The 25,802-nt window shown below is 35.0% G+C and overlaps 1 protein-coding gene across 3 annotated transcripts in view; it reads left to right on the top strand.

The window, feature by feature from the left end:
- The window catches only part of LOC149085158 (uncharacterized), a 165,743-nt gene that overhangs the window by 42,659 nt on the left and 97,282 nt on the right, over positions 1–25,802 (top strand). For all 3 annotated transcript variants that reach the window (XM_089233005.1, XM_089233007.1, XM_089233006.1), the window contains one exon: positions 24,903–25,009. In XM_089233005.1, the coding sequence (XP_089089131.1) occupies positions 24,986–25,009 (24 nt within the window). In that variant the 5' untranslated portion in view covers positions 24,903–24,985. The remainder of the gene's footprint in view (positions 1–24,902; positions 25,010–25,802) is intronic.

Raw genomic sequence — 25,802 nt, 5'->3', positions numbered from 1 at the left:
TACCCACCCACCCAACTCTAACTGCAGAAAATCGCGTGTAGAGGTATAGTCAGTTTTGGTGTGTGGTGAAGTAGTATTAGTACAAGAAAGGGAAGCTCACTGAACTCTAACCCAGGGTCGGTGGGGATCCAGGGTGATATGGCAGGAGGGGCGATTTTATTGTTTAGGTTCGCTTCGTATTTTACGAGACAGACCAATTTTTCCCATATAATTCGGCTCTTGAAGGAATGATCTCCCCCCCCTCCCCCTTCTGGATTCGTACTCCGTGCGCCCAGGTGGGCCAGAAATCGATTTTATCTATAAAATGTTTATTTATTTATACATTATTGTTAGGCCGAGGCCTATACGAGAGAATGCGGTGATGGGATTTGACATAGGAGGCGATTGATGCTACATACAAAATCGGAGATTGAAGTACACAATCTATGGTATTTGATGGAAGGTTGTTCTCTCTCCGATCTGTAATTGTTCGGGGGAAAAAATTACATTTTTGAAGCAATCTGTGGATGCAAGGAAAGGTTTCAATTTTTTTTGGGAGTGATTGAGTTTATCGGAAAAATATGAAGATTTGATTAGAATATATGGGAAGTATCAAAGTTAAAATTGCCTTGGATAATTTTGAAAAGAAGGGTTAGTCGCGGACGATATATCTACAGGAGGAAAAGTGGTAGGATATTAAGTTGACGTTTGAGCTCTGTGATGGAAATAGAGGAAGACCAGCAGTTTAAAATCAAAAGGGGAGATTTATTTTAGATAGATTACAGCTTATCTATATCCATTTGTGTATGGGGTTCCCAAATTTTACAAGCATAGGCGAGGACAAGAAGGATATAAGTGTGGAAGCAGAGATGTCGGAGGTGACGGATGGAATATTTAAGGTTACGACGAAGGGAAAAAGGTTTTGGAGGCATTTTTTGAAATATATAATCCGTGTGGAGGTTCCAACGGAAGTCGGCAGAAATTATCACACCCAGGTATTTGTAATGGTGATTATAGAATTATCAGTTAAGTAAGGGAATTCTCAAGGGGAAATCTTTTGCGGGTAAGTTTCATAAAAACTTTTTAGAGATGTTTATGAGTAGTTGCCAAGTCGAGTACCATTCGGATATAGTGTTGAAGTTGTGCTGGAGAGAATCTTAATCTGCTGTAAATCGTTTGATAAACAACGCAATCATCTGCGAAAAGTCCGATGGAGCAAATGACTGATATTGATAGGTCATTAATATAAATTAGAAATAATAAAGGAGAGGGGACGGATCCCTGAGGCGTGTCAGACTTAACTCGGATGTATGAGTTTTTGCCCTAGAAACAGACAATAGCTGCGTTCAACAAGGAAGGATTCCACCCAATTAGTATAATTAAATTCATTGTAAATTCAGTTTTGACTAAATTTATTTCAAATATTAGAAAGAGGATCTTGGTACTGGATGAGGGTGGGGGCCCTTTATAAGATACGTGAGCCACGAGAAGAAAATATGATCCGGGGGGTCATACGCAAAAAAAGGTTATGATCCACTGCTCTGAGGTAGATACATAGAGCTGTGAAGAAATGAAGCATTTAAGTGATGGGGGAAAGGTGTGGAAAAAGTATGATTACCTTCAAAATTCAGCAGAACTGCCCTTAGAACCAGGGACACATTAACAGGTGAGTTCATCCGGGCATGGCCAGAGGGATGCTGAAACAGCCCACATAGAAACATGACAAGAGGGAAACTTTAGCCTATGGGTGTAGAGGTCGACCTTATTTATTAACGTTTTTTCACTATAAGTTTACTCGAAAAAATTGATTGAATAAGCGCAGAAAAAGGTCTCTCTCTCTCCACTATAAGGATGAGGTCTTGGATAAGACGGGAGAGGGGGGAGGGTAAAGAGGAGGAATTAAGGTTCAAAGGGGGCCTGGGCGAAAAAAAGTTAATAAACACTCTCTAAACGATACAGAGATTACTTATAATGATATACAGAGTAGAGTGTCCATTCTTATCGTTGGCAATGGCTATTTCCTGAACCGTTGGTTTTACAAATGGAGACAACTTTCAATAAAAAAAAATGTTTCAAATGATGTCGACATTCATTTTGAATGCCGTTCAAATGAAAAAGAAATTATTAATTAAAAGGTTACGAAATTTAAATTTTTATACATTCCCCCCGTTCTCTAATTTCCAATTAGAAAGTTGTCCTGTCTCTCTTAAGGCCAACAAAAAATTTCCAAGTTTCTAATAACGAAAGGGTCCCAAGGCGACGTCTTCGAAAAGTTTTGAAAAAATTACCACTGATTCTACTCATTTATATGCACAAAAATATAAAAAAAATCCGGCTAAACTATTATGTGTCACTCAAAACAAAGATCTAAATATGAATTTTTTGAACAACAATAAAGGCCAAGAATGAATTTAAAAATCCCACAATCTCTCCTAGAGTGACATCATTCAAACAACACAAGATTAGGCACAGAAAAGGAAAGAGAAGGAAGAAAAGAAAAAGGAGAAAAACACCTTTTATAATAGCCGAAAGCCTCCGCGCGAAGCTTTGACGTCACTAAAGCCGTCCGTTTCACCTGTAGCCATTGGATATAGCAGTCTGACGTATGCGAAATCTTTTCCTTCTTTTGCAGTACATCCAATGACTATAGGTGAAATGGGCGACTTCAGTGACGTAACGAGCTTCGCGCGGAGGCTTTCTGCTATAGAAGATGTTGGCTGTATTTTTTCAGGACCACGCCTTGAGATTCTTTGCTTTTTAAGTGCAAAATTCACCAAGGTATTTGAATCCACCGGAGATAAAAAAGGGGAAAGAACAGCGTAAATGAGAGAAAGGAGCGTTGCCCGTTACTTTATGCTGTTTTCTCAATTTTTTTTCCCTCTGATTTTTGAATTCGAATTTCTCAGCTAATATTACACTTAGAAACATGGAAAACTTTTTTTGTTGACCTCACGAGAGACAGGGAAACAACTTTGTAATTGGAAGTTAGAAGACGGGATCGTATAAAAATTTAAATTTTGTAATTTAAGATGATTAATTTTTAATTACGCCATTTAAGATGATAGATGGCGTCATTTGAAGCATTTTTTCTAGTTGACAGTTGTCTCCGTTTGTAAAACCAACGATTCAGAAAATGGCCATTGGACAACGATAAGAGTGGACACCCTTTATACTGTGTTTGAATGAAGATAAGATTTCCTTTTTTAAATAGAAAAGAGCCTTCAATCTTATGCATTAACTTTTTACAGGCCGAACTAAGATTTGGATTGATTTTCAATTTCTTTTCCTCTCATCTTCCCTTCTGATCCTTTAGTGCAGAGAAATCAACCAAAGAATTCATGAAAAAAATTGTCCTTATAGGTTTTCTGGACTTTCTCATGTCCATAGAAACAAACATTAAAATTAAAAACAAACAAATTAAACGTCATTCTCCCTTAAAAATAGATGATACTGCCAAGAGGAGTAGTAATCATTAATGTTTTGGGAATATCGATGTTTACGTTTGATCGTATTTGAGTGGTAACATTGCACCGGCATTGAATATCCAAAGTGGTCCATAATAAACTAACAAACCCATAATTTAGTTTGTTTTTATGAAAATTGCTTTTATTTTGGATTTGTGAATTGTTAAATATATATTTGAAATACATATTTTTATGAGCATTTTTTGCTTTTTACAGCCATCTCGTTGGGCACTTTGCCTGTATTGTGGCCATCGTTTTTGTATTTGTATAATTTTAAAGTTATCAGTATTTTTAAGTAATCGTATGAGCATTTGACGCGTGTAGTGTTCAAATAAAATGCTCTAAGTTTTCTCCGAAAAACTTATTAACAAAATTTACATTCATTTTTACTAAATGGTCTTCTTTTAAATCAGACGCAATACAAAGGTACGAAGTTCCATTTTACATGAGCACGAAAGATTCTCAAAATTTCTCTCGTCTACTCTTATCTGTATTTTACTGAATAATCTATTATCTTCTACCACGAACACTCGTGTGATCGCACACGCAAGGAACTTTTCTTTGTGCTATTTTCAAACGTCTAAATAATTTGCTACGGGAAAAGGCTCAATTGAATGTGAATTGTCACAATCATTTTTTTTTTTAAATTTTTTTTGGTAATAACAGTATATATGGTGTCCTGTAAGTTCTAGTTCGGCCTTTATCTCATCGCCCGTTCGTCGTAGAGGTATGGGTCTAATTTAATAAATGCTCGAAATGTTTCCACAAATCACTTTGTACCAATTTTAAGAGTGAAAACACAGTGTATCACCATATAAAAAAATCTAAATAAATTTTTATACGATCCCCTTGTCCTAAAAATTCCAAATAGAAAGTTGTTGCCTCGTCTCTTTTGATCCCAAAAAAAAATTCCATGTTTTTAACTGCAATAGTCACTGTAATTAATATATGAATTCAACAATATAGGATACATGAAAAAATAAAAAACTTTTTTATACAGTCCCCGTGTGCTCAAAAACCGAATGTGAATGTTGCTGCCCCGTCTCTTCTGAGGCCAACAAAAAAAATTCCAAGTTTCTAAATGCAATATTGACTGAGATATTCGAATTCAAAAAACTGAGAAAATTTGGGAGAGAGAGAAAAAAAACCAGCTCTCTAAATGCGGAAAATTCGTTTTTTACACGCATTTAACGCGGTTTTTTTTTTCAAAATTTTCTCCGTTTTTGAATTTGAATATCTCAGTCAACATCGCACGTAGAAACAGGGTGTTTTTAGTTGGCATCAGGAGAGACAGGGAAATAACTTTCTAATAGGGCGTTGGAGAACGGGGATCCGTACAAAAATTTAGATTTCTTATTTAATGGCACACCGTTCACTCTCAAAACTGGTACAGAGTGATTCTTGAACACATTTTGAGAGCATTTTTTAAATTAGAACCATACCTCTAGAACTAACTGTTGATGATATAAAGGCCAAACTAGGACTTACAGGATACCCTGTATAAATAGTAGGTGACCTTCGACATTTTGATCGTAAATTTCTGCTTCAAATAAATCAGAATTTTAACTAATTTAAAATTTTAAAATTTTTGAAATTTAAATAATTTTGACAGTATTATTTGAATTTTAAAATGCAATTTTAAATAAGATTGAGTCATTTAAATCTCAGTGTTTTAACTGTGAGTTTTTATTCTTTCACATACATTTTGAATTCAATTACATTGATGTCATGGTATTTTATCATACGTGCGAGCTGTTTTTAATGCTTTTTTTTTTTGGAAATTTAAAAAAAATTAAATATCAGAAATATGTGAAATATCTCTGGCACAGGATAGCGCATACAATCAAGAACACGTGTAAAAAATTTGAAATAAACCAATGGTTAAATAGTATTTTTAATGATATTTCTATTAGAGCAAAGTTTTCACCATGTTAAAAGGTATGAGACCCCTTGAACTGAAACAAATCCACGAAAGTGAATAAAAAAGATGTGTTGAGCTTTATTGTCAGTCGATTGGTTAGAGTGTTTCGAAATTTCCAACAGGCGCTACTGACTGGTAGAAAATTCCTTGTGATACAATAAATCTATAGGCGTCGGCATGGCGTTCTGTCTGGGTAGAATTACTTATATATTCTCGAATTTTCTGTATGGTTTTTCAAGACAAATATCTACTAAGGAGCATCACTTCAATCAAGTGGATACAGAAGAGGGTTACTGTTCGTTAAACTGAAATAAGAAGGGAAAATTTTCAGTCACAATTATCAAACCCATTCGATGAACATTATTTAGGTGAGAATTAGTTCTCTAATTTAGTTATAATGTTAATTTCTACTGTTTTAATTCAAATATTTCAGTGAAAATTTCGTATTTATGGTGCCACACTAAATAATTTCTCTTTCTCATATTTCTTTAAGGATGATTAATGTTTCCTCTTTGAACCAGTTGCTGTAAATTATATACAGTATTATAACTAAAGCGTCACGTCACACTTATGCATTAACTGAGACGTTTGCAAGAATTTGAAACGTTGCGTTTCTCGTGTCACGACTGAATACCTCCTCAGCTTGATCATACATATAACGGATAATATCGATTTATTGCACATTTTAATGTTGATAAATACTCGAATTCGATCCACTCCATTCATTTGGGAACACCCAAGGCATTTTATGCACTCCGGTAGGCTAATTAGACCGGGACTGACAGCATAAAATTGAATCTTAACAGACACCCTTAAGCTTAACAGCGTAAAATATTATGTTACCTGCTATAAATTATAGCAATTTCCAAATCATAGCTCTGTAGGAGAGGCTACCTATCATTTTAGTAGTCATAGTTCAGTGTTCTGTTATACGGGGTGCTGAGGAAAGTCCCTTGGCTGCATTTTACTTGCGAACCGTTGATTTTAGAGGCATAATTCCAATTTAAAAAAATATCCAAATAACAAGCGGATCTCACATACGTCACTGATATTGCAAGGGGTCTCATAGTTATTAAAATAAAATAAAAACTTTTCAAACGGACACCCTGTCCTATAAAACCCAGCCATTCATGTTCCAAGGGGCTGTGTAGTTATTAAAATAGACGTTTTAAAATACGTTTCTAAGTGCAATATTGAATGAGATATTTGAATTCAAAAATCAAAGAAAAGTTGTGGGGAAAGAACAGCATAAACTAAAGGATAATCTCATATGTTGTTCCTTCCCAACTTTTTTCAGATTCCAACTTTTCTAAATTCAAATATCTTAACGAATGTTGCACTTAGAAACGTGAAATTTTTTGTTGGCCTTAAGAGAGGCAGGGCAACTACATTCTAATTGGGTTTTTGAGGACAGGGTGTCCGTATAAGAAGTTAATTTTTATGTTTCAATAACTATATAACCCCTTGCAATATGAATGACATATCTCAGGTCTACATGTTATTTGTGGATACTTTTTCTACTTGGGTGTATGCCTCTAGAATCAACGCTTCGCCAGTACAATACGGCTGAGGGACTTCCCTTAGTACCCTGTACTGGAAACTAAAGTAGTTTAGAGATCAGAACAAGCCTATCAGTATCCTAATGCTATGAACAAAATGAAATTCATTCAAGAAGAGATGGAAAAATTTTAAAAGATTTGATGAGTTATAAAAACAAAGGAAGAAAGACAATTTTATTCTCGTTATTAATTAATGAAAATTAATTCTTTTATCTTTGTAGCAAAACTGTCAAAACTTTTTTTAAACATAAGTGAAATCGCGTTTCTAAAAAAAAAAAATCCACCTACATGGAAATTTATTTTTCGTATCAAATTTTCTTCGCCTATTTATAGTTTTCATGCTAATATTTAATGTGATTGCTTTATTATCGTCCAATAAATGAAATTATTCTACATTAGAACTAAAAAAAACAGCAGAAAGAAAGAATAGTTGAAAGCACCATAAATTGACGCCTAATGTTATGTCACTGAATGAAATTTCAAGTTAATTATATATTAGTAATTAGGTAGAGATTTTTATTTAGCCCCATGAAGCTACTGAAATAATGCGTTTTCTGATAAGAAATGTGGCTAAAATTTACAAAATTCAGTATTTCATAACCTAGTCAATTTTGATTTTATAACAAAATGATTTTTTTTCATTTCACATGGCAATGCATGACATTTCTTTTACTAGAAATGAATTACGTATTGGACCCAGGGACCGTATAAAAAATGAATTTTTCATTTTTCCCATAAATAATTTTTTTATATACACTCGTGTGCAAAGTTAAGAGAATTTGCACATTGCGTGTGTGCGTGTGTCTGATTTCACAAAAAGTACTGAACCAAAGGTACTAATAATGCCACCGAAGAAGTATGCAAATATTCAGTGTCGAATACGTAAGCGTACACGTGCGTGTGAGCGGAGTTGTGACCACGGAGGGGATGATAAGGACACGAGGCGTTTTCCACGATTCGTGTGCTCGTACTACTCGGCGACATTCTCTGTGCTTCTCGCAAGAGTTTGGTAAATTTTATAAGCTATCAGGTAAAATGGGTAGCCACAAACGTATGGATGACGGAATGAGATGGAGAATCGTCGGTAGATCGGAGGCAGGGCAATCACAAGTGCAGGTGGCTACAGAGCTCGATGTTACGCCCAGTGTCGCCTGCAATTTGTGGAAACAGTTTCAGGACACTGGATCCATATCGAAAAGACCTCGACAAGGTCGTCGAAGAGCCACGATGACCCATGAAAATCGTTATTTGGCACTTTCAGTGCAGCGCCACAGGACTGCTACAGCATCACAGCTCTCACGTGAGCTGCATGCTGCACCTGGAACTCGAATTTCACGGTTTACTGTTGCCCGAAGGCTTAATGAGAGAGGGCTTTATGCCAGAAGACACGCTGTTTGCGTCCCGCTAACTGCAACACACAAGAGAGCGCGTTTAGCATGGTGCAGACAACATCAGCCTTGGACCAGACTTCAGTGAAGCAACGTGCTCTTCACTGTCGTAGACACTGATTCTCGAGAGAGAATCGCTCCCTCATCTGGAGAGAGCCTGGTACCCGATACTATCCCTCCCACATCAGGAAAATAGACCACTATGGTGGTGGTGTCATGGCCTGGGAAAGCATGACGTTGGACGCCCTCCATGTGATTGGCAGACTGCTAGGAGGTATAGAGAGGAGATCTTAGAGCCCTATGTTCGACTTTTCAGGGGCGCAGTTGGCGATCGGTTCCTGTTCATGGACGACAACGTTCGTCCACATCGGGCTCACCTGGTCAACGATTATCTCGAACGTCAGGATATTTGGCGTATGGATTGGCCAGCCAAATCTCCTCAACTAAACCCTATAGAACATGTCTGGGACGCTCTTGGGAGGGCAATTGCATCTCGATATCTCCCTCCGAGAACCATCCCGGAACTGAAAACTGCGTTGCTGCAGGAGTGGGACCGATTGCTACAGGGACTCCTCAACTGCCTCGTGTTAAGTATGCCGTCGCGCTGTGCGACCTGTCTGACTGTGAGAAGGAACCACACCCCATATTAGACTCATTTTCGGTTCGATCTCGCAACGTGGATTTTGGACATTCCTGCAATGATGACCTTTACTGACAATCATGCGTGCGTACTATGACTTTTGTATGGTACATCTCTTTTTCTCTGTTATAACTGTATATTCGTACCAAATTTCATTAAAATCTGTTCACTAGTTTTTCAGAAATTCGACATAATGTGCTAATTCTCTTAATCTTGCACACGAGTGTATATAAACGGCTCCTAGAATGATGAGTGATTGTATTGGAAACATTTTTTGTCCTTGAAGTTTCTAACTCTATGAACAAAATAAAATTCATTCAAAAAGTGATGGAAAATTTTTGAAACGTTTGATGAGTTAAAAACAAAAGTGAGAACACAATTTTATTCTCGTTATTAATTTTAATTATTTTATTAATTTTAATTATTTTATTAATTTTAATTATTTTATTAATTTTAATTATTTTATTAATTTTAATTATTTTATTAATTTTAATTATTTTATTAATTTTAATTATTTTATTAATTATTAATTTTTATAGAAAATAATTTCCCATAAAAATTATCAAAACTTTTTTTAAACATAAGCGAAATCACGTTTCCAAAAAGACAATCCACTACGTAGAAATTTCTCGTATCAGGAACCTATAAATAGGTGATATAGAGGTATGGACAGAGGTATGAATTTGAAATATACTCAACAGGCGTTCAAAAATTACCCTGTACCAATTAACGTTAAATGCGGATGAAACGGTTTTTCCGCATTTAACGCTGTTCTTTTCCAAATTCGAATATCTCTGTGAATATTGCACTTAAAAACATGAATTTTTTTCAATTGGCATCAGGAGAGATAGGGCAACAACTTTCTAATTGGAAGTTAGAGCACAGGTGGACCGTGTGAAAACTAAGATTTTTACTTTGTTACACACTGTATTTTCACTCTCAAAATTGATACAGGGTAATTTTTGAACGCCTGTTGAGGATTTTTTAAATTGGAATCATACTTCTACGACGGACGGTTGATGAAAGACCGTGCTAGCACTTACAGGACACCCTGTATATACAAAACAAAATACACTAACACGAAACACGAATGATCAAACATAAGTGAAGTTTGATTGAGTATTAAGGTAGAAGGAATCGAAAAAAAACAACAACTTCGTAATACATGTTGGTGGCAATCCGAAGTGTCACATCACGATGTCAATAAATTAATAGTTTCAGTCATCAAAGCACCTATCTGAAATGAGAAATCAAAATAACATGCTTATGTATATACATGTAGAGGAAAAAAAAATCATACACACAATTTTCCAAGCTTACAAACATGCATGCATACTCACGTATACACAGAAGAGGTCTATAGTTTCAGTACATTGCTCAAGCATCAAGACGTGCTCAAAAATAGTACTTCACACACCTTCAATAGTAATTTTCTACATCAGATATTTTTTGATGTAAACGGCTTTTAGAATGATTAGTAACTACATTTGAAGCATTTTTTGTTCTTGAAAGTCCCCAACTCTATGAACAAAATAAAATTCATTCAAAAAGGGATAGAAAAATTTTGGAAAAGGGGGTAAGTTAAAAACAAAACAAAAAAAACACAATTTATTCCCGTTATTAATTATTATTGAAAATAAATTCTTTTATCTCTCGTAACAAAATAATCAAAACTTTGTTAAACACAAGCGAGAGAGAAACGTGAAATCACGTTTTCAGAAACACAATCCACTAACGTGGAAATTTATTTTTCGTATCAAATCTTCCTCCACCTATTTATAGTTTCCGTGCTGATATTTTTAATACAGTAGACTTATTTTCTCCAAATAAAAGAAGCTATTCCGACATTAGATCTGAAAGGGGGAAAAAAAACGGTCGAAAGAAAGAAGTTTGAAATACGATCTCTCCCAGTAACCACGAAAATCTTTCAGTATAATTTCTTGATAATATATCGAAATATATAGAAATCTAAAAAAGAGAATAAGCATTTAAAAATAAATCGCAGCATTTTTATAAATTCCGAAGAATATTTATAGAGTTCGCGTCCGAAATAAAAATCATAATAACATTCGACATACATGCGAAAAATTTTAAGAATAAAAGTAATTTTTGTGCCACACGAAAAGAATCTGCACTACGAGTCACTGTCGGAACCGTGAAAATTTTTCATCTCGAAAATGTCAAAGGATCATTTCAAGGTAATTAATTTTTTTTTTTACTTTATTTTTATTTTAAACTCATAAAAGAGAGTAGTTTCTCAATTTTCATATCCTTATTTTTATTACACCGTCTTTGATAGTGTATTGAAAATTTTTCCTAAGCTGCTGCCGCTGGTTCTCATTCAGCTTTTATGCACCTCTCTTTTAGTTTTTCTGTACTATAGCTATGGGGAATATTACGTAACGTCAAAATTTGACTCTCACTCGATGCATCACTGGGGTTTTTCTTTGTTTTTGCTCTCCAAATATTTCTGTTCAACTGAGAATCACCCTTGTTTTTTATTATTATTATTACTATTATTATGCAGGATGATTCCATAATTCTCCTTGCCGCATTTTACTGGTGAACCGATGATCCTAAAGGCATACTTCTAATTAGAAAAAGCATCCAACGAACGTGTAGAACTCAGATCATGTTCCAAGGGGGTTGTATAGTTATTAAAATATAAAAATTAACTTTCCACCCGGACACCCTGTCCTCAAAAGTCCAATTAGAAAGTTGGTGGCCCTGTCTGCCCTAAGGTCAACAAAAAAAAATTCCACATTTCTGAATCCAATATTCGCTGAGATATTAGACAATTTTAATGAGCATAACTTTTAATAAGAAGTTTTATACGTCCATAATATTCAATGTACAGTTAGTCATTTTGTTTTCACGGTTTTCGTGAATTATAATTGAACTTATTTTCAAAACGGAACATTTCCACTTCTTAATGATTTATGAATCTTTAAAGCTCTGTCAGATTATGTTACCGGGATTATATTCAAACGGGAATATTTTTAGTGTAAATTACAATGTAAAGTTAGTCGTTTCTATCAACAGGTAACATATCCACCCCTTTTTCATATACTTCAGTGTTTTTCATCTCGATAACGGACACAAATGCGTCTGTTAAGGGATAATAAAATATATATTGAGTCCCATCGATGTAATTCAAAATTGTGCCCATCAGTGGGGGTGTCTGATAACGGGAGTGTCCGTTATGGGAGATTCCACTATAGAATGACGAGAGGGTAATAAGGGTACCTTATTGCTAGTTAAAACCTTATGGAATCAACAGGTGACGTAGAAATTTCCAAATTTTTAATACTTGTGACACCTCAAATTTTAATCAAAGGGTAACATTTCCACTAATTTTCTTTCAAAACGGAACATTTCCGAAATTCAAAAGTTGGTAATTCTCTTGAATGTTATCGGACTTTTCAGGACAGGGTTTCCATATGGAAAGTTAATTTTTTTATTTTACAACAACCCCCGTGCAACATGAATGACTTATCTGAGTATCGCACGATATTTGAATACTTTTTCTAATTGGAAGTATGCCTCTAGGAATCGACGGTTCGCCAGTGAAATGAGGCAAGAAGTAATATGGAATCACCTTGTATACATTATTATATTGCCTGTGTTTATATCTATTTTTTTTTTTCCTTCGCTGTTTTGTGGAAATGCTGCAAACCAGAGTTGGGCGGAACGTGTCAACATAAGTTTCTGAACGTGTCATCCTGCTGGGACCTGTATTTGTTTTTCTTTTGTACCTTTTTAGATATCTGGTCTGTCTTTTACTTGGATTTTTCCACGTATAGGTACTTTCCTTCCATTTTTATTATTCGTCTGTCAAGTCTCGTTAGATTATAGCACAGTGAAAAATACTTGGAGTTTTTTTACCCTAGTTATAAAAACACATTTTTTAAGGGTTTTTTTACTCTCTTCTCTTTTCTCCTTGGGGGAATATATAAAAACTTAGATTTTGTAATTTTTTCAAAAGTTAATTTGTGTGCGTAAAAAGTGTCATGATATGAATTTCATTTACCGCTATAAGCTTTATTTTTCATAAATATATTCTAAAAAACATTTCAGCTTTCTCGTTCCTAAATTTTATAATGGCCTAATCTATACGATTAGAATAATGGGATAAATCATAAGCGTAGTGAGATACATCGAGAAGCCATCCATACTTAGAAGAGAGAACCATAATCTTTTTTATGGGCTAGTTCTTTCTTTCGCAAATAATCTTCCACATTTTTGATTTTCAATAAAAAATCTAAAACAACACTTATTAAAAGCAAATAGAATGCTCTGTTTCATTCTTAAAAAGGTCTCTTTGCGTGCTAAAAGCATAGGCAGAGAACTTGAAGGTCTGCTGGGGGGGGGGGGGGGATGATGATGTCGTCAACTAGGCTGGCAACTTCGATATGTTGACATGATGAAGTTTCTTGAGTCGATTTGCATGATAATGTATACAGGATGTCATGTAAATCTTAATGCGGCCTGATTCCACTTTAGATATGCTCAAAATGTGTTCAAAAATCACCCTATGCTAGTTTTGAGAGTGGAAAAAAAGTGTGTGTCACAAAATGAGATTTAAATTTTTAACATGGACAACAATGTCCTAAAATCCCAATTAAAAAGTTGTTGCCCTGTCTTTTCTGAGACGAACAAAAAAGATCCCACCTTTCCAAGTGCAATATTAGCTGAGATGTGTGAATATAAGAACAGAGAAAAGTTGGGAAAGAACGGTATAAACTAAGGACAATGCTTCTTTCCCTCATTCATCAAAACTGGCGGTACAGGGTGATTTTTGAACACATTTTGAGTGCTTTTTAAAAGTGGAATCATTTCTGTACGACGAACGGTTGATCAAATAAAGTCTGGTCTTCATTATGACAGGATACCCAGTATATCATAGACACTCAACCCATTTCACGTTGGCCAAATGTGGCCGTCAAAGTCATCTGATGTGGCCAGCGACCTCAAACATAATTTTGTAAAAATGAACTAAGCATAACCAGATTTCTTAAGTGACCCGAGACATATTTTCACACCCTTTAACTGGCCTGCGGCACATTTACCAATCATTTAAATTACCCGCGACATATTCGCAGACTATCTAAGTGACCCGTAATACATTCCCTGACCCCTTAAATGACCCGTGGAACATTTCCAGACCACTTAAGTGACTCGCGGAACAGTCTCAGACCACTTGAGTGACCCGCGGCACATTCACAGGTCACTTATGACATGTACCCGATGTCACCCGACATGTTTTCAAACCAGTGAAGTGGCGTGCAGTGTTCAAAAGGTTCAACACTACGTACTTCACTGATCAGTAGGAGTACGTGTTTATCACTCTTAAGCGTTGTTCAACAGTTGGAAAATGTTGTGGATACCTGTGTGATAGATCCTGTATGATCATACAGGATCTGTATAATAGTCAGATGAATCACTAACTACTATATTAATGACCAGATGAAAAGACCCATGCTACAGTATGTCCTGTAAGTGCTAATGCGGCCTTTATCTCACCAACCGTCCGTCGTAGAGGTAGTTTTAATTTAAAAAATGCTCAAAAGAGGTGTTCAAAAATTACCATGTACCAGTCTTGAGAGTGAAATTACAGTAATTTAACAAACTAAAAACATCTAAATTTTTACACGTTCCCTCCGTCCTCTAAGTTTCAATTAGAAAGTTGTTTCCCTGTTCCTCCTGAGGCCAACAAAAAAAATTCCAAGTTTTTAAATGCAATATTCGCTAAGATATTCGAATTCAAAAATCGGAGAAAATTTGGGAAAGGGCAGCTTAAGTGAGTGGAAAGGAAGGTTGTCCATTAGTTATTGCTATTCTTTCCGTATTATTTATCCGATTTTTGAATTCGAATATCTTAGCGAATATTACACTTGGAAGCATGGAATGTTTTCGGTTGGTCTCTGGAGATACAGCGTAACAACTTTCTAATTGAAAGTTAGAGGACAGGGAGACCGTACAAAAATTTAGATTTATTTTGTCACACTGTATTTTCACACTCAAAACTGGTACAGGGTAATTTTCGAAAGCCTTTTGAGCATTTTCAAATTGGAATCATACTTCTACGATGGACGGTTGATGAGACAAAGGCCGCATTAGCACGTACAGGACACCCTGTATATCAATTCAATCCATTTCCTAGCCTATGCAGAGTTTGGAGATTTGTATTGAAGGCAGAACAAAATCTTTTATACATAATGGAATTCACGTTGGCTGCTTATTTTCGGCAATGTACCTTGTGCATTAGCCATCTTTTTTAAAGTTGAGAAACTTCGATTTACTTACCAGACTACTTGTTGCTTGCTGCATGTTGGTGGTATCGGTTCTGTGTGTGTGTGTTCCAGATCAGCGAAAACATCGGAAGGAAACTGTTATTGCATCTGTCGGAATAACATTTCTGGATCGTCGATATGCTGATTGATTTGGTTGTTGAGAAATCGAATTCAAGTTTCGTTGAATTCCGTTCAGCAATTTCACATGATGAAAATTTTTAGAAGAAAAATAATTTTGCATACGCAAAAAGAATCTGTCGCAGTGAAAGTACATTTTGTCCGTACTTCAAATCTTACAACTATCGTGAGTTATAGTTTCGTAGTCGTTATTTCTACAAATTATACACGATATTCTAGTTTTTACTCCCCGAAATATTGATTTCTTTTGACACGCGCGTTTCATATTGCAGAGTCTGCTCACACTTTATGATGCCACTCAGGCAAATTGAATTTTTGCATAGTTTGCATACTTTGCTCTTTTTATGAAACAACATTGTTTAGTTCAAGCTTGACGGTATTATTGGATGTACATGCAGGGTGTCCCCTCTTATCGTTGTTCAATGGCTATTTCCTGAACCGTTGCTTTTTTTTTTAATTAAAACAAACAACAAATTACAAGATTACTACTGTTAAGTAGTAGTAACCTACCGACATTTAGTATTATGCCATTGAATAAAGTCTCAAGAAAATTATAAAGGTTATTATGTCCGTTTAAAAAAGAAATACGATGTTTATAATTTTTGATGAATCGAGAAGCTATCCATACTTAGATAAAACAACTATTTTTATGGGCAGTGTATTTTATTTTATTATAATTATTAGTTTTTTTTTTCAATTTTATTTTAGTACGTATTAGTTTATCGTGATAATTGCTCTTTTTTTGAGTTACTGCATTTAATTTTAATTGGCAACCTTTTCATGGGCATCTGTTGTTGGGCATTTTACCTGTTGCGGCTTTGTATTTGTATAGAATAAATTTTTATACGGCCCCGTAAAGCGAACTGGAATGATGAATTTCTCCTGATGAAAAAATGTGGCAAAAATTCGCAAAATTCAATGTTTCATAACCTAGTCAATTTCGATCGTAACAAAATTTTTATTTCATTTTTTTATTCCACATGGTAGTGTATGAAATTTTTTTTTACTGGAAATTAATTACAGGACCCCCGGGACTGTATAAAAAAATTAAATTTTGCATTTTTTCCCATAAATATATATTTTTTATACAAACGGCTTCTAGAATGATGAGTGACAACATTTAAAACTTTTTTATAGAAGTTTCCTCTAAGAATAATGATTTAGGAATAATTAGCTTTCGAGCAGGACAAGAGTGCACACCCGGTACATTCTCACCAAAGTTTCTGCCCAACGAGAATGCCGAAAACACTGGCTATTTATATTGCGCTCCATAGTTTCTATAAATTAGTTCAATAAATTCAGTTTTTCAATACAGGATGCCGAAAATTGTTTCACAGCGGATATCTCTGCAACCATTGACTTTAGAGAAACATACTTTGAATTTAAAGATGAGGTTGGTTGTGTCATAGACAAGGACGTAAATTTTAACATGAACACGTTCTGTGGACCTACCTTTGCTTCGTAGGAACTGAAATAATGAAATTGGTATAATCGAGAGAATTTGTCTGTAAAATAGCCAACAGATGATGTATATTTACGTTGCGAACCTCCTGGGATATAGCGTAAAACGATTTCGTTATGAAAGCGGGCCGCGAACCTGGTGCCCAGACAAAAAGAGGTATTAAAACCAAAGTAGCATCATTGAATTTGTCTCAAAAATGCCTATCAGACGATACCATTAGCTTTTGTTTGCACTGCGAATCGCTCGAGATATAGAGTAAAATAATTTCGTTACGAAAGCGGGCAGTGAGTCTGGTTCCCAGACCAGAAGAAGTATTAAGACCAGAGTGGTATCATTGGATTTGTCTCAACGAGAGCTACCCGCACACATACCAAACACTGATATATTCTGAATACTTCTTTAGATATATGAGCGTTTAAATTATTTTATTACGTAAATTTTTGCGATTGCACCCAGTATCGTCAGATGATTTAAAAAAGACGTATTCACATCAAAAAATGTTTTCAAATGACAGTTATTCACAACGTCTTGAACTTCCTAAGGGGCTCGTATACATAAAAAAATTATGAAAAATAAACTTTGTATGTATACTTAACCCTATGTACTTAAAACACAAAATGTAATTGTTACTCATTGTGTATAAAATTATAGAGTTCATTTTATTTGTGCGCAGCTCCTAAAAATGGCAACTTTTGAACCAATGAAACTTGCCAACAGTGAACTACCAAAACATATAATATATATTTTATCATACATTTAATATCTCAATATATATTGCAATTAAAAATATGAATTTTTTTGTAAATCACTTTTCAGAGCGGAATCAACATTTAATTAATTGAAATTTTTAGCACACGGGGACTGCATGAAAAGCGAATTTCTTTATTTTTTATGTATACAACTCCTGAAACAAATTTTGAGATTTTATTGAGATAGGTGTTTCTAATGTACGCAAGTAAGAAATATTCGACTCCTGATATAAAATGAATATGGCTTTTTTACAACCACAGAATTTTCTTACAAAATTCGTGCTCACTTTAAACTTTCTTGATTCAGAATTATATATTTTAAACCTCGCCGTCTCTCAGGCTGGGATTACACTGTAAAAGTTTTCTAAAAGTTCTTTTATAAAATTTGAAAAATTCAACCAATAAGATTATCGGTTGCATTTGCTCGAATGTAACTTGGGAGATTTATTGATTGGATTTTCCAAGTTTTATAAAAGGGATTTTATCGAACTTGACAGTTTATTATACAAATGACCGTTTATTATGAATGCGGTTATACCTAATCAAAGTAATTGACAGCCGAAAATATTTAAACATCAAACTTCAATTTTCTGACTGTCCGTTTGAATCCTAGCTAACACGACATAGACGTTTGATGTTTCTCAGAAACGGTTTTATGCTTAATTAAAATAACCTCGGGGTACCAAGAGATGAACCTCAACACGCAAGATCAAAGATTAACTTGCGTAATGATAGTTAATTTCTTTTATTGAAATTGAGTTCTAGTAATTCAAATTCATTTCATTAAGCTGATGACTACCTAAAAGTTACTGTCATAGATGATGATTTGAACTGCATAAAATCTTTATCATACAGAGTGGTCCACAAGTCTGGAAGTCAAGTTTTGAAAAAATAATAATAATAAACATTAGTGTTGCAGAGAATGTCAAGCCCATTTCTTGCCATGTTGTTTGTAACATGGATGTTATAAAGAATGGAAGTAAAATGGATGGAAATATGCAAATACAAATAAATATAAACACAAATGCCACAACAGACAATATGTCCAACGAGGTGGCTGAAAAAAGATGCTCATAAAAATATGGTTGTCTAATTACATGTCTAAACTATATCAAAAATACAGCAACCCAATAAGAGCAATAAAAAACCAATAGTTATGATGAAATGTAAATATATTGCCCATAAGAAATTATGGTTGTCTCATCTAAGTAGGAATAGATTCTCGATTTATCCCAATATGTTTATCTATTTCTTTTTAAACGAGTCAATCGTGTTAGAGTTCACGACCCCAGGAGGTAAGCTATTCCATTTATTCACAGCCCTATTAAAGACAAACTCCCTGCTTCACAACAACCTAGAATTGTTCCTCACCAAATTTTCCCTTACTTACTGGTATCCCCTTGTCGAAGCAGTTGATTGATGATGTATTAATAAATCATGGTCAATTTTATCCATCCCGTTGAAAATTTTTAACATTTCGATCATATCATCCCGACACCTGTGCTCTTCTAATGTAAACATTTTAAATAAATGAAAACAAAATTTGAAATCTTCTCTTTCAAATACTTTAAGAGTCATTTGTCTTTAATAGTTTTTTTTTTTAAACTGGTCCAGACTTGTGGACCATCCCGTATTTCTGATTGTGTCAGGTTTGTATACGTATAGTATGTTCTAAGTAATTTTCAAATCTACAATTTTCGACCAATCTTCGTGAAATTGTGTGTTTATACACCAAACATAACGTGACTTGAATAGACTACTTTAATTATTTTCAAACTTTAAAACAGCAAAAAATTTGTCGAAAAAAGTCAGTTGTTTTCCTAATAGGAACGTAAATATGTTTTCTTCCCGACAGTAGCGTAAACCAGTAGATCAGCGCCCGAGTGGCGTGGTGGTAAAATGCTCGAAGGTTGCCGTCACGGTCCCAGGTTTAAACCGGAGGTAACATATAGCTAAGATGTTTTCCCTAACGAACTTAAGGTGACCATCGATAGATAGTGCCTTCGTTTCCATCCTATCTCATTAATGGCAGTAAATTGCAATATAGTGTGATATGGCCAGAATTGGTGTTTGGTGAAGTAGTAGCGTAGACCCTTATGGAGGATAACGTATCTCCCGAAGCTGAAGCATGAAAAATGTAGGACATGATTTCGGGGGATGGGGTTCTCACCCCTGAAATTTTTACTCTCTCTAACCTGTGAGTGCTTCCTCCTCTTTCTCACAATTCACTTAAGCCATTGTTCTAGTACTGCATCCCTTGTGCCCGAGTGGCATGGTGGTAAGATGCTCGTCTACCATCGTGAAGGTTGTTGTCAGGGTCCCGGGTTCGAACCCAAGGGAGGATGTCGATAAGATATTTTCCCTAACGAACTCGAGGCGACCACCGATAGACAGCGCCTTCACTTCCAACCCATCTCACTAATGGCAGTAAATTGCAATATAGCGATATGGCCAGAGTTGGTGAAGTAGTAGTACTGCATCCCAACTCCAGCCATATCGCAATTTAGTGCCGTTAACGAGCTGAGTTGGAAATGAAGGCGCCATCTATCGGTGGTCACCTCAAGCTCGTTAGGGTAATTTTCTTGTTACCTATATTCTCTCCCCGAACCTGGGACCTAACGGCAACCTTCACGGTGGTAGACGAGCATCTTACCACCACACCACTCGGGCGCACCATTGTTCCACTGGTCTGAACGATGAAGATGTTAGAAATATACTACGCTGGCTTCGAAAAGTTAAGCACGTGACGTCTTATATAACACAATGACAGTACGTTAATTTCGCCCCTCTGTATTGGACGGTCAATGGAACACAAACACGTGGTACTAGGGTGTACAGTCCCTTCATGTGAAGCCTTCGGCGCACAGTACTGGCATATACAGGCTGTCCCAACTTGATTGCACAACAGATATCTCTACAACCATTGCCTTTAGAAACATACATTCAATTACAAAAAGTTTTCAAATGACGCGCTATCCTCTATGGAAACAATTTTGGATACCCTGTATTGTTTTACCAAGTGATGCTGCAACCATGGATGCAACAGTTGTAGCGGTCAATCATCGATTCCGCTTGGCTACTCTCTCTATAGCAATATACCGATTATAGAAACAATTCTAAACAAGTCAAGCAGCTGTCCGGAGAACTGTGCCCGGTCCGACCAAGGGTTACCACACCTCTGATAATCTATATGTTGCTATAGTAGCCAAGAGGAATCGACGAGCGCGCGCGTCCTCCACAACTGTTACATCCATGGTTGAAGCATGACTTGGTTACACCTGCCAGTACTGTGCGCCAAAGGTTCTACATAAAGCATACATGCTCAAGCCATTATCGCGAGCCAAATGTGGCCCTCGGAGTCATCTGATGCTGCCTGCGACTTCGATTCTAAATTTTAAAAAATGAACTAAGCAGCACATTCATAGACTAAGTGACCGGCGATGTCCTTCCACGTCACTTAAGTGACCCGCAACAAATTTACAGATCACTTGAATGACCCACGGTGCAGTTTCACATCACTTAAGTGGTCTGCTGCACATTTCAAGATCACCTGCATGAGTGCCCCGCAGCACAATTATAGATCACTCAAGTGACCGGGGGAACATTTACAAATAACTTAAGTGGTTCACGGTGCAGTTTCACATGACTTAAGTGCCTTCCTAGATCACCTGAGTGGCCCGCGTTATATTTACAGCTCACTTAAGCAGCTTGCGGCACATATCCAGATCACCAAAGTGGCCCGCACTCGCCAAAGGGTTGAGCACCCTTCACATGAAGGAACTATATACACGAGCAACACGTGTTTGTATCTAATTACAGTCCAGTTCCAGAGGGGAAAGATTAAAGTGGTGTCGTTATGTGTTATATATGAACCGCCACATGCTTAACTTTTGGAAGACAGTGTAATTAAACAATGCATCATACGTTTGAGCATTTACCATTTTTCGCGGGCAACACCGGTTATTTTTGCTACTATGATATAAAAGCATATTAAGTGCTTCAGCAAAGGCTATCCCGAAGCTAGAATCATTGAATAGCTCCATAGGATGCGTCACCAGCTGTTATAATCCTTTTTATGTGTATGCCATATTATCTTTGTGCTAGGGAAGTTCTAAAACTTTGCAATTCATAGATACCTGCAAAGGAAAAAAAAATATTAATATCTTCAACCATCTAAAAGCCACCGGGTTAAGAATATAAATGTTATTCAAGTTTGCTCCTTGGCATTGTCTTTTGCGTTTAGAAACCAGATGTTCCAACCTTCATTTGTTTAGTCCGGTGGGAGGGAATGAACTACTCTTTTCTCGACGCGCTTTATAACGCTACAGCTTCTTCATATGCTTGCTACTGCTGCGTTATTTTCTCGCTCTCCGTCCACCGCTTCCGCGCTATAGCGTGAAATTTTTCACCGAAACTTTTATGAACTCGCTTTATACGATACTTATTGAAATAGCCGTATAAGCCGCCTGCCTCTTTTCTTCTTCGAAACACATTGTGTAACATAACATATTCTATGAGCTTTGATGATGTAGAGCTCTCTCTCTCTTAATTAAGAACGCGCTTTTGTATGTGATTCTGCTTAGAATAAAGTAATCATTATCATTTTTTCATCCCAATTTCCAGATAGTGGAAATAGTTTTCACTTTCGAGAACACGTAATGAAGTTTTATTTATGTATCTAGTAAAATAATAAAAGCACCCATATAGTATAACCACTTGAATGATATAGGGGTGTTATGACCCCTAAAGTCGTTTTTTTCAGAAATGAATGAAAAATACTCCATTTTGAAGCAAATCAAAATGCCAAAAATTTCTTATCCAACCGTCAATTTTTTCTTCTAAAATTATAGTGTAAATGTATATGCTACTGTCAATGCCCGAAATTCGCCAGTTCGCGAAGTAGCCTGCCAGATCTGGAATTGACCAATTTCTTTGTAATTTGACCGGGCCAATGTTCGAATTTCGGGCTCTGGCCCGCCAGTTTGCGAACTGGCCGGAAATCCCTGGCCTAAGTCCAATAACCAAATACATGATTCGAGATCATCACCCAGCTGGCATATGTTTTCGTGATAATTATGTCCACGTTAGCTATGGCAGCCCATCAAGCCGCAGTCATGATGCGGTAATCATTTTCTTTCTTCAAAATTTGACAAAAAACTGTATGTCTATATTATTACAGTATATAGTTTTTCTTCCGAATTTCGATTCTTTTTTAATCTCGTCACACGGAGCTAATCCAATACAGCTACTTTTTATAGCCATCTATCACATGTTTACGATGAAAAAAATTGTTTTGGCTACGGACCGTCTTACATCAGCTTATCCAACTTTGACCAGGGATCTCCGGTCAAAGCTTGAATCATTTTTAAAAATCGGGCTTTGGCCAATTCGTGAATTGGCCGCACTTTGGACTTTGCCATATACAAAATAAACCATTTGAAAAAAAAAACCGCGATTCTCTCAGATTACAGTTTTTGAGCAAATTTTATAGGAATATATACGACATTTGTCATTATAATGAACTTCAAATGTGAATATCTGACCATTCGTTAAAATTTTCTGAATTTTAAAAGCTTGGAAAAAAAAGATAAATTTCAAACATCTGAATTCAACATTTTTTAAAGAAATACTTCGCATTGGTCAATTGCTAAATTGGAGATTGATCTTATTATCATATGTTGAATAAATATTTTTACAAAATTTCAGAGTTTTTAGTGTGTAGTAGTATTTTTTATTCAATCTTACGTATATGCTGCAAAAACTTCATAAAATTCGATCTGAAAAAAACACGTTCAAAGTTTGTTTCTTGAATGCTTTTTACATTGTCATTCATTATTTCTTTCTCTTATTTTGAAAGAATCAATCAACCGACTGACACGAATTTCTTTGCATTTGAATTGCAATTAAGTTAAATAAGTTTTGAAGTCATTTTTTTTGAAAAATTTACATCTTGAGGACTGTCAGAGGTCGTGACATCCCTTAATAATCTATGTTCATAATGATAATTATACCTATATGATAACTAGAACCCGGATTATATGCGCTAAAAAAGTTGCAAAACATGCACTAAAAAAGCTGAAAAGTTGAAATATATGCACTAAAAAAGCTGAAAAGCTGAAATATATGCACTAAAAATAAAGATAAATCTGCATTTAAAAATGCCGAGATATGACATGAAATCAAAAACGTGCGAAAAAGGAAAAAAATCCATCTGATAATGCTAAAATATAGGACTAAAAATGAAAAATATGAACGAATTGAAAAACATGCATTTGAAATTGCCGAAAAATGAAAAAAAAAACCACAAAAATATGCATTTAAAAATATAGAAACATGACTTAAAAATGAAAAAAACATTTCCAAAAAGAATTGCATTAAAAAGACAAATATGCACAAAAAATGGAGAAAAATGCATATTAACAGCACTGAAGTATGCCTAAGAAAAAGAAAAATATGCAGTGAAACTGAAAAAAATGCGCAAAAAATTAAGAAAACATGCAATCATAAGTGCAGAAATATGAATTTAAATTGCCCAAATTTATGCCTAAAATGAATAATACTCAATGTTGTAATATTTTCTTGAAAAAATTATAAAGAAAAATTATTACATTTCAGAACAATAAAAGGATGAAAATAATCTTTAAAAAAATATTAGTGCAGTGCGATTAATAAAAAAATGCTAAAAATGCGCCCTTATTCTTAAATTTCGGTGATTTTATGCATTTACATGCAGTAACTATGACTGCTAAAATATGTAATGACTTATACATTTGCATGTTATCCGGGATCTAATTATTTAAAAAAACTATATTTTGCAGAAATCTGCCTTTTTTTTCACGTACCACGTATGAAAAATTTCATGTTGAAAATAAATATTAAAAAATGCTTCATTTTATCAGTAAATATTGTTTTCTCTACCGTCCCAGTAAATTACGGACTTATCTCAATATTTACTGTCTGGATTCAGTTATAAGCCTAATCAGAAATATACTCGAGTTTTATTAAGTGAGGGAACTTCATTTTGGGTGAGCAAATTTGTCTGCCGTGAAATTTTTGAGACAAAAAATTCTAGAAACTTAGAAATTCTGTATTTTTTTTTTCATCTAAAGAGTTTAATTTTTTTATTATGCTTTTTGTTCTTGAAACTGCCCCCACCCACTGTTCCAGATTCAAGGATTTTAAATTAAATTTTTGTTTTCGTGTAAACCTCATTTTTCAACATACTTATTTAGCATTTGATTTTATATTTTAAGACACTATTTTATATTTTAAAAGTAGTAATTGCTAAATTTTTTGTATTTTCCGGTAGAGTTCGCAAAAGTCTCTTTGGGGGTTTGAACAGCGCACACCTGGCACTTACAGAAAAATTCCGGATAGAACTACAGCCAAATCATGAGCCCAATCAACAGACCTTCAGTGAGTATCTCGTTCATGTATAATATCTATATTAGAAAATGCCATATGCATACTGTACATATCACATCAGCTGTGATAGTGGCATTTTCATAAACTAATTTTCTGTTCTTTTTTTATTTAGCGCTTAATGTGATGTGAATAAAAAATTTTATATCGATAAAATTCGCGGTTCTCTCTATTTATTGAACTGGAAAAAAACTTCACCCCGTGACTTTTTTGGGAAAAATTTCGCGAGATATAGGTGATTGATATCCATAATTTTAACCACTTTTCAAGTTTTTCCGAAGTCCTGAAATTTTATTACTTTATTTTTATGTAAGTAGGTTAAAGGAATTTTTAAAATTAGGTTTAAGAAAAAAAGGTTTTAGGGTTTTTTTGGTTAAAAGTAGGTTTAAGAAGTTATTTTTATGCAAGTAGGAAAAAGCAAGTATTTTTTTTTTATCATCCATATCTCGGGGAAATGTTATCCAATTGTTAGGAAATAAATTTCTTTCAGTACAATAAAAAGATACGCAAATTTTACACCAAATTTTATGCCAGTAGACATTTTTTTATTCGAGCAGTATAAAAATGTGTTTTCATATCAATTCGAATTATTATTTAATGAAAGTGTCACTATAACAGCTGAATTTTTTCGGTTGAATATTTCCGCACATTTTATATTAGTTTTAGAGTAAACAGTTGAATTTTTATTCCCTTTGAACGCACTTCATACATGACAATACAGTGTGGAAGATGGAAATAGTCATAAAGCCTCCTTCTATTTTTGCGTCAATAGTACGAGCCTTTTATT

This window comes from Pholcus phalangioides, unplaced genomic scaffold (assembly GCF_987345545.1).
Source record: "Pholcus phalangioides strain wild (caught in Gottingen) unplaced genomic scaffold, Ppha-v1.0 ptg000007l_1, whole genome shotgun sequence".
In the NCBI taxonomy this organism is placed as follows: domain Eukaryota; kingdom Metazoa; phylum Arthropoda; class Arachnida; order Araneae; family Pholcidae; genus Pholcus; species Pholcus phalangioides.
This window is presented reverse-complemented; position numbering and strand designations above follow the sequence as displayed.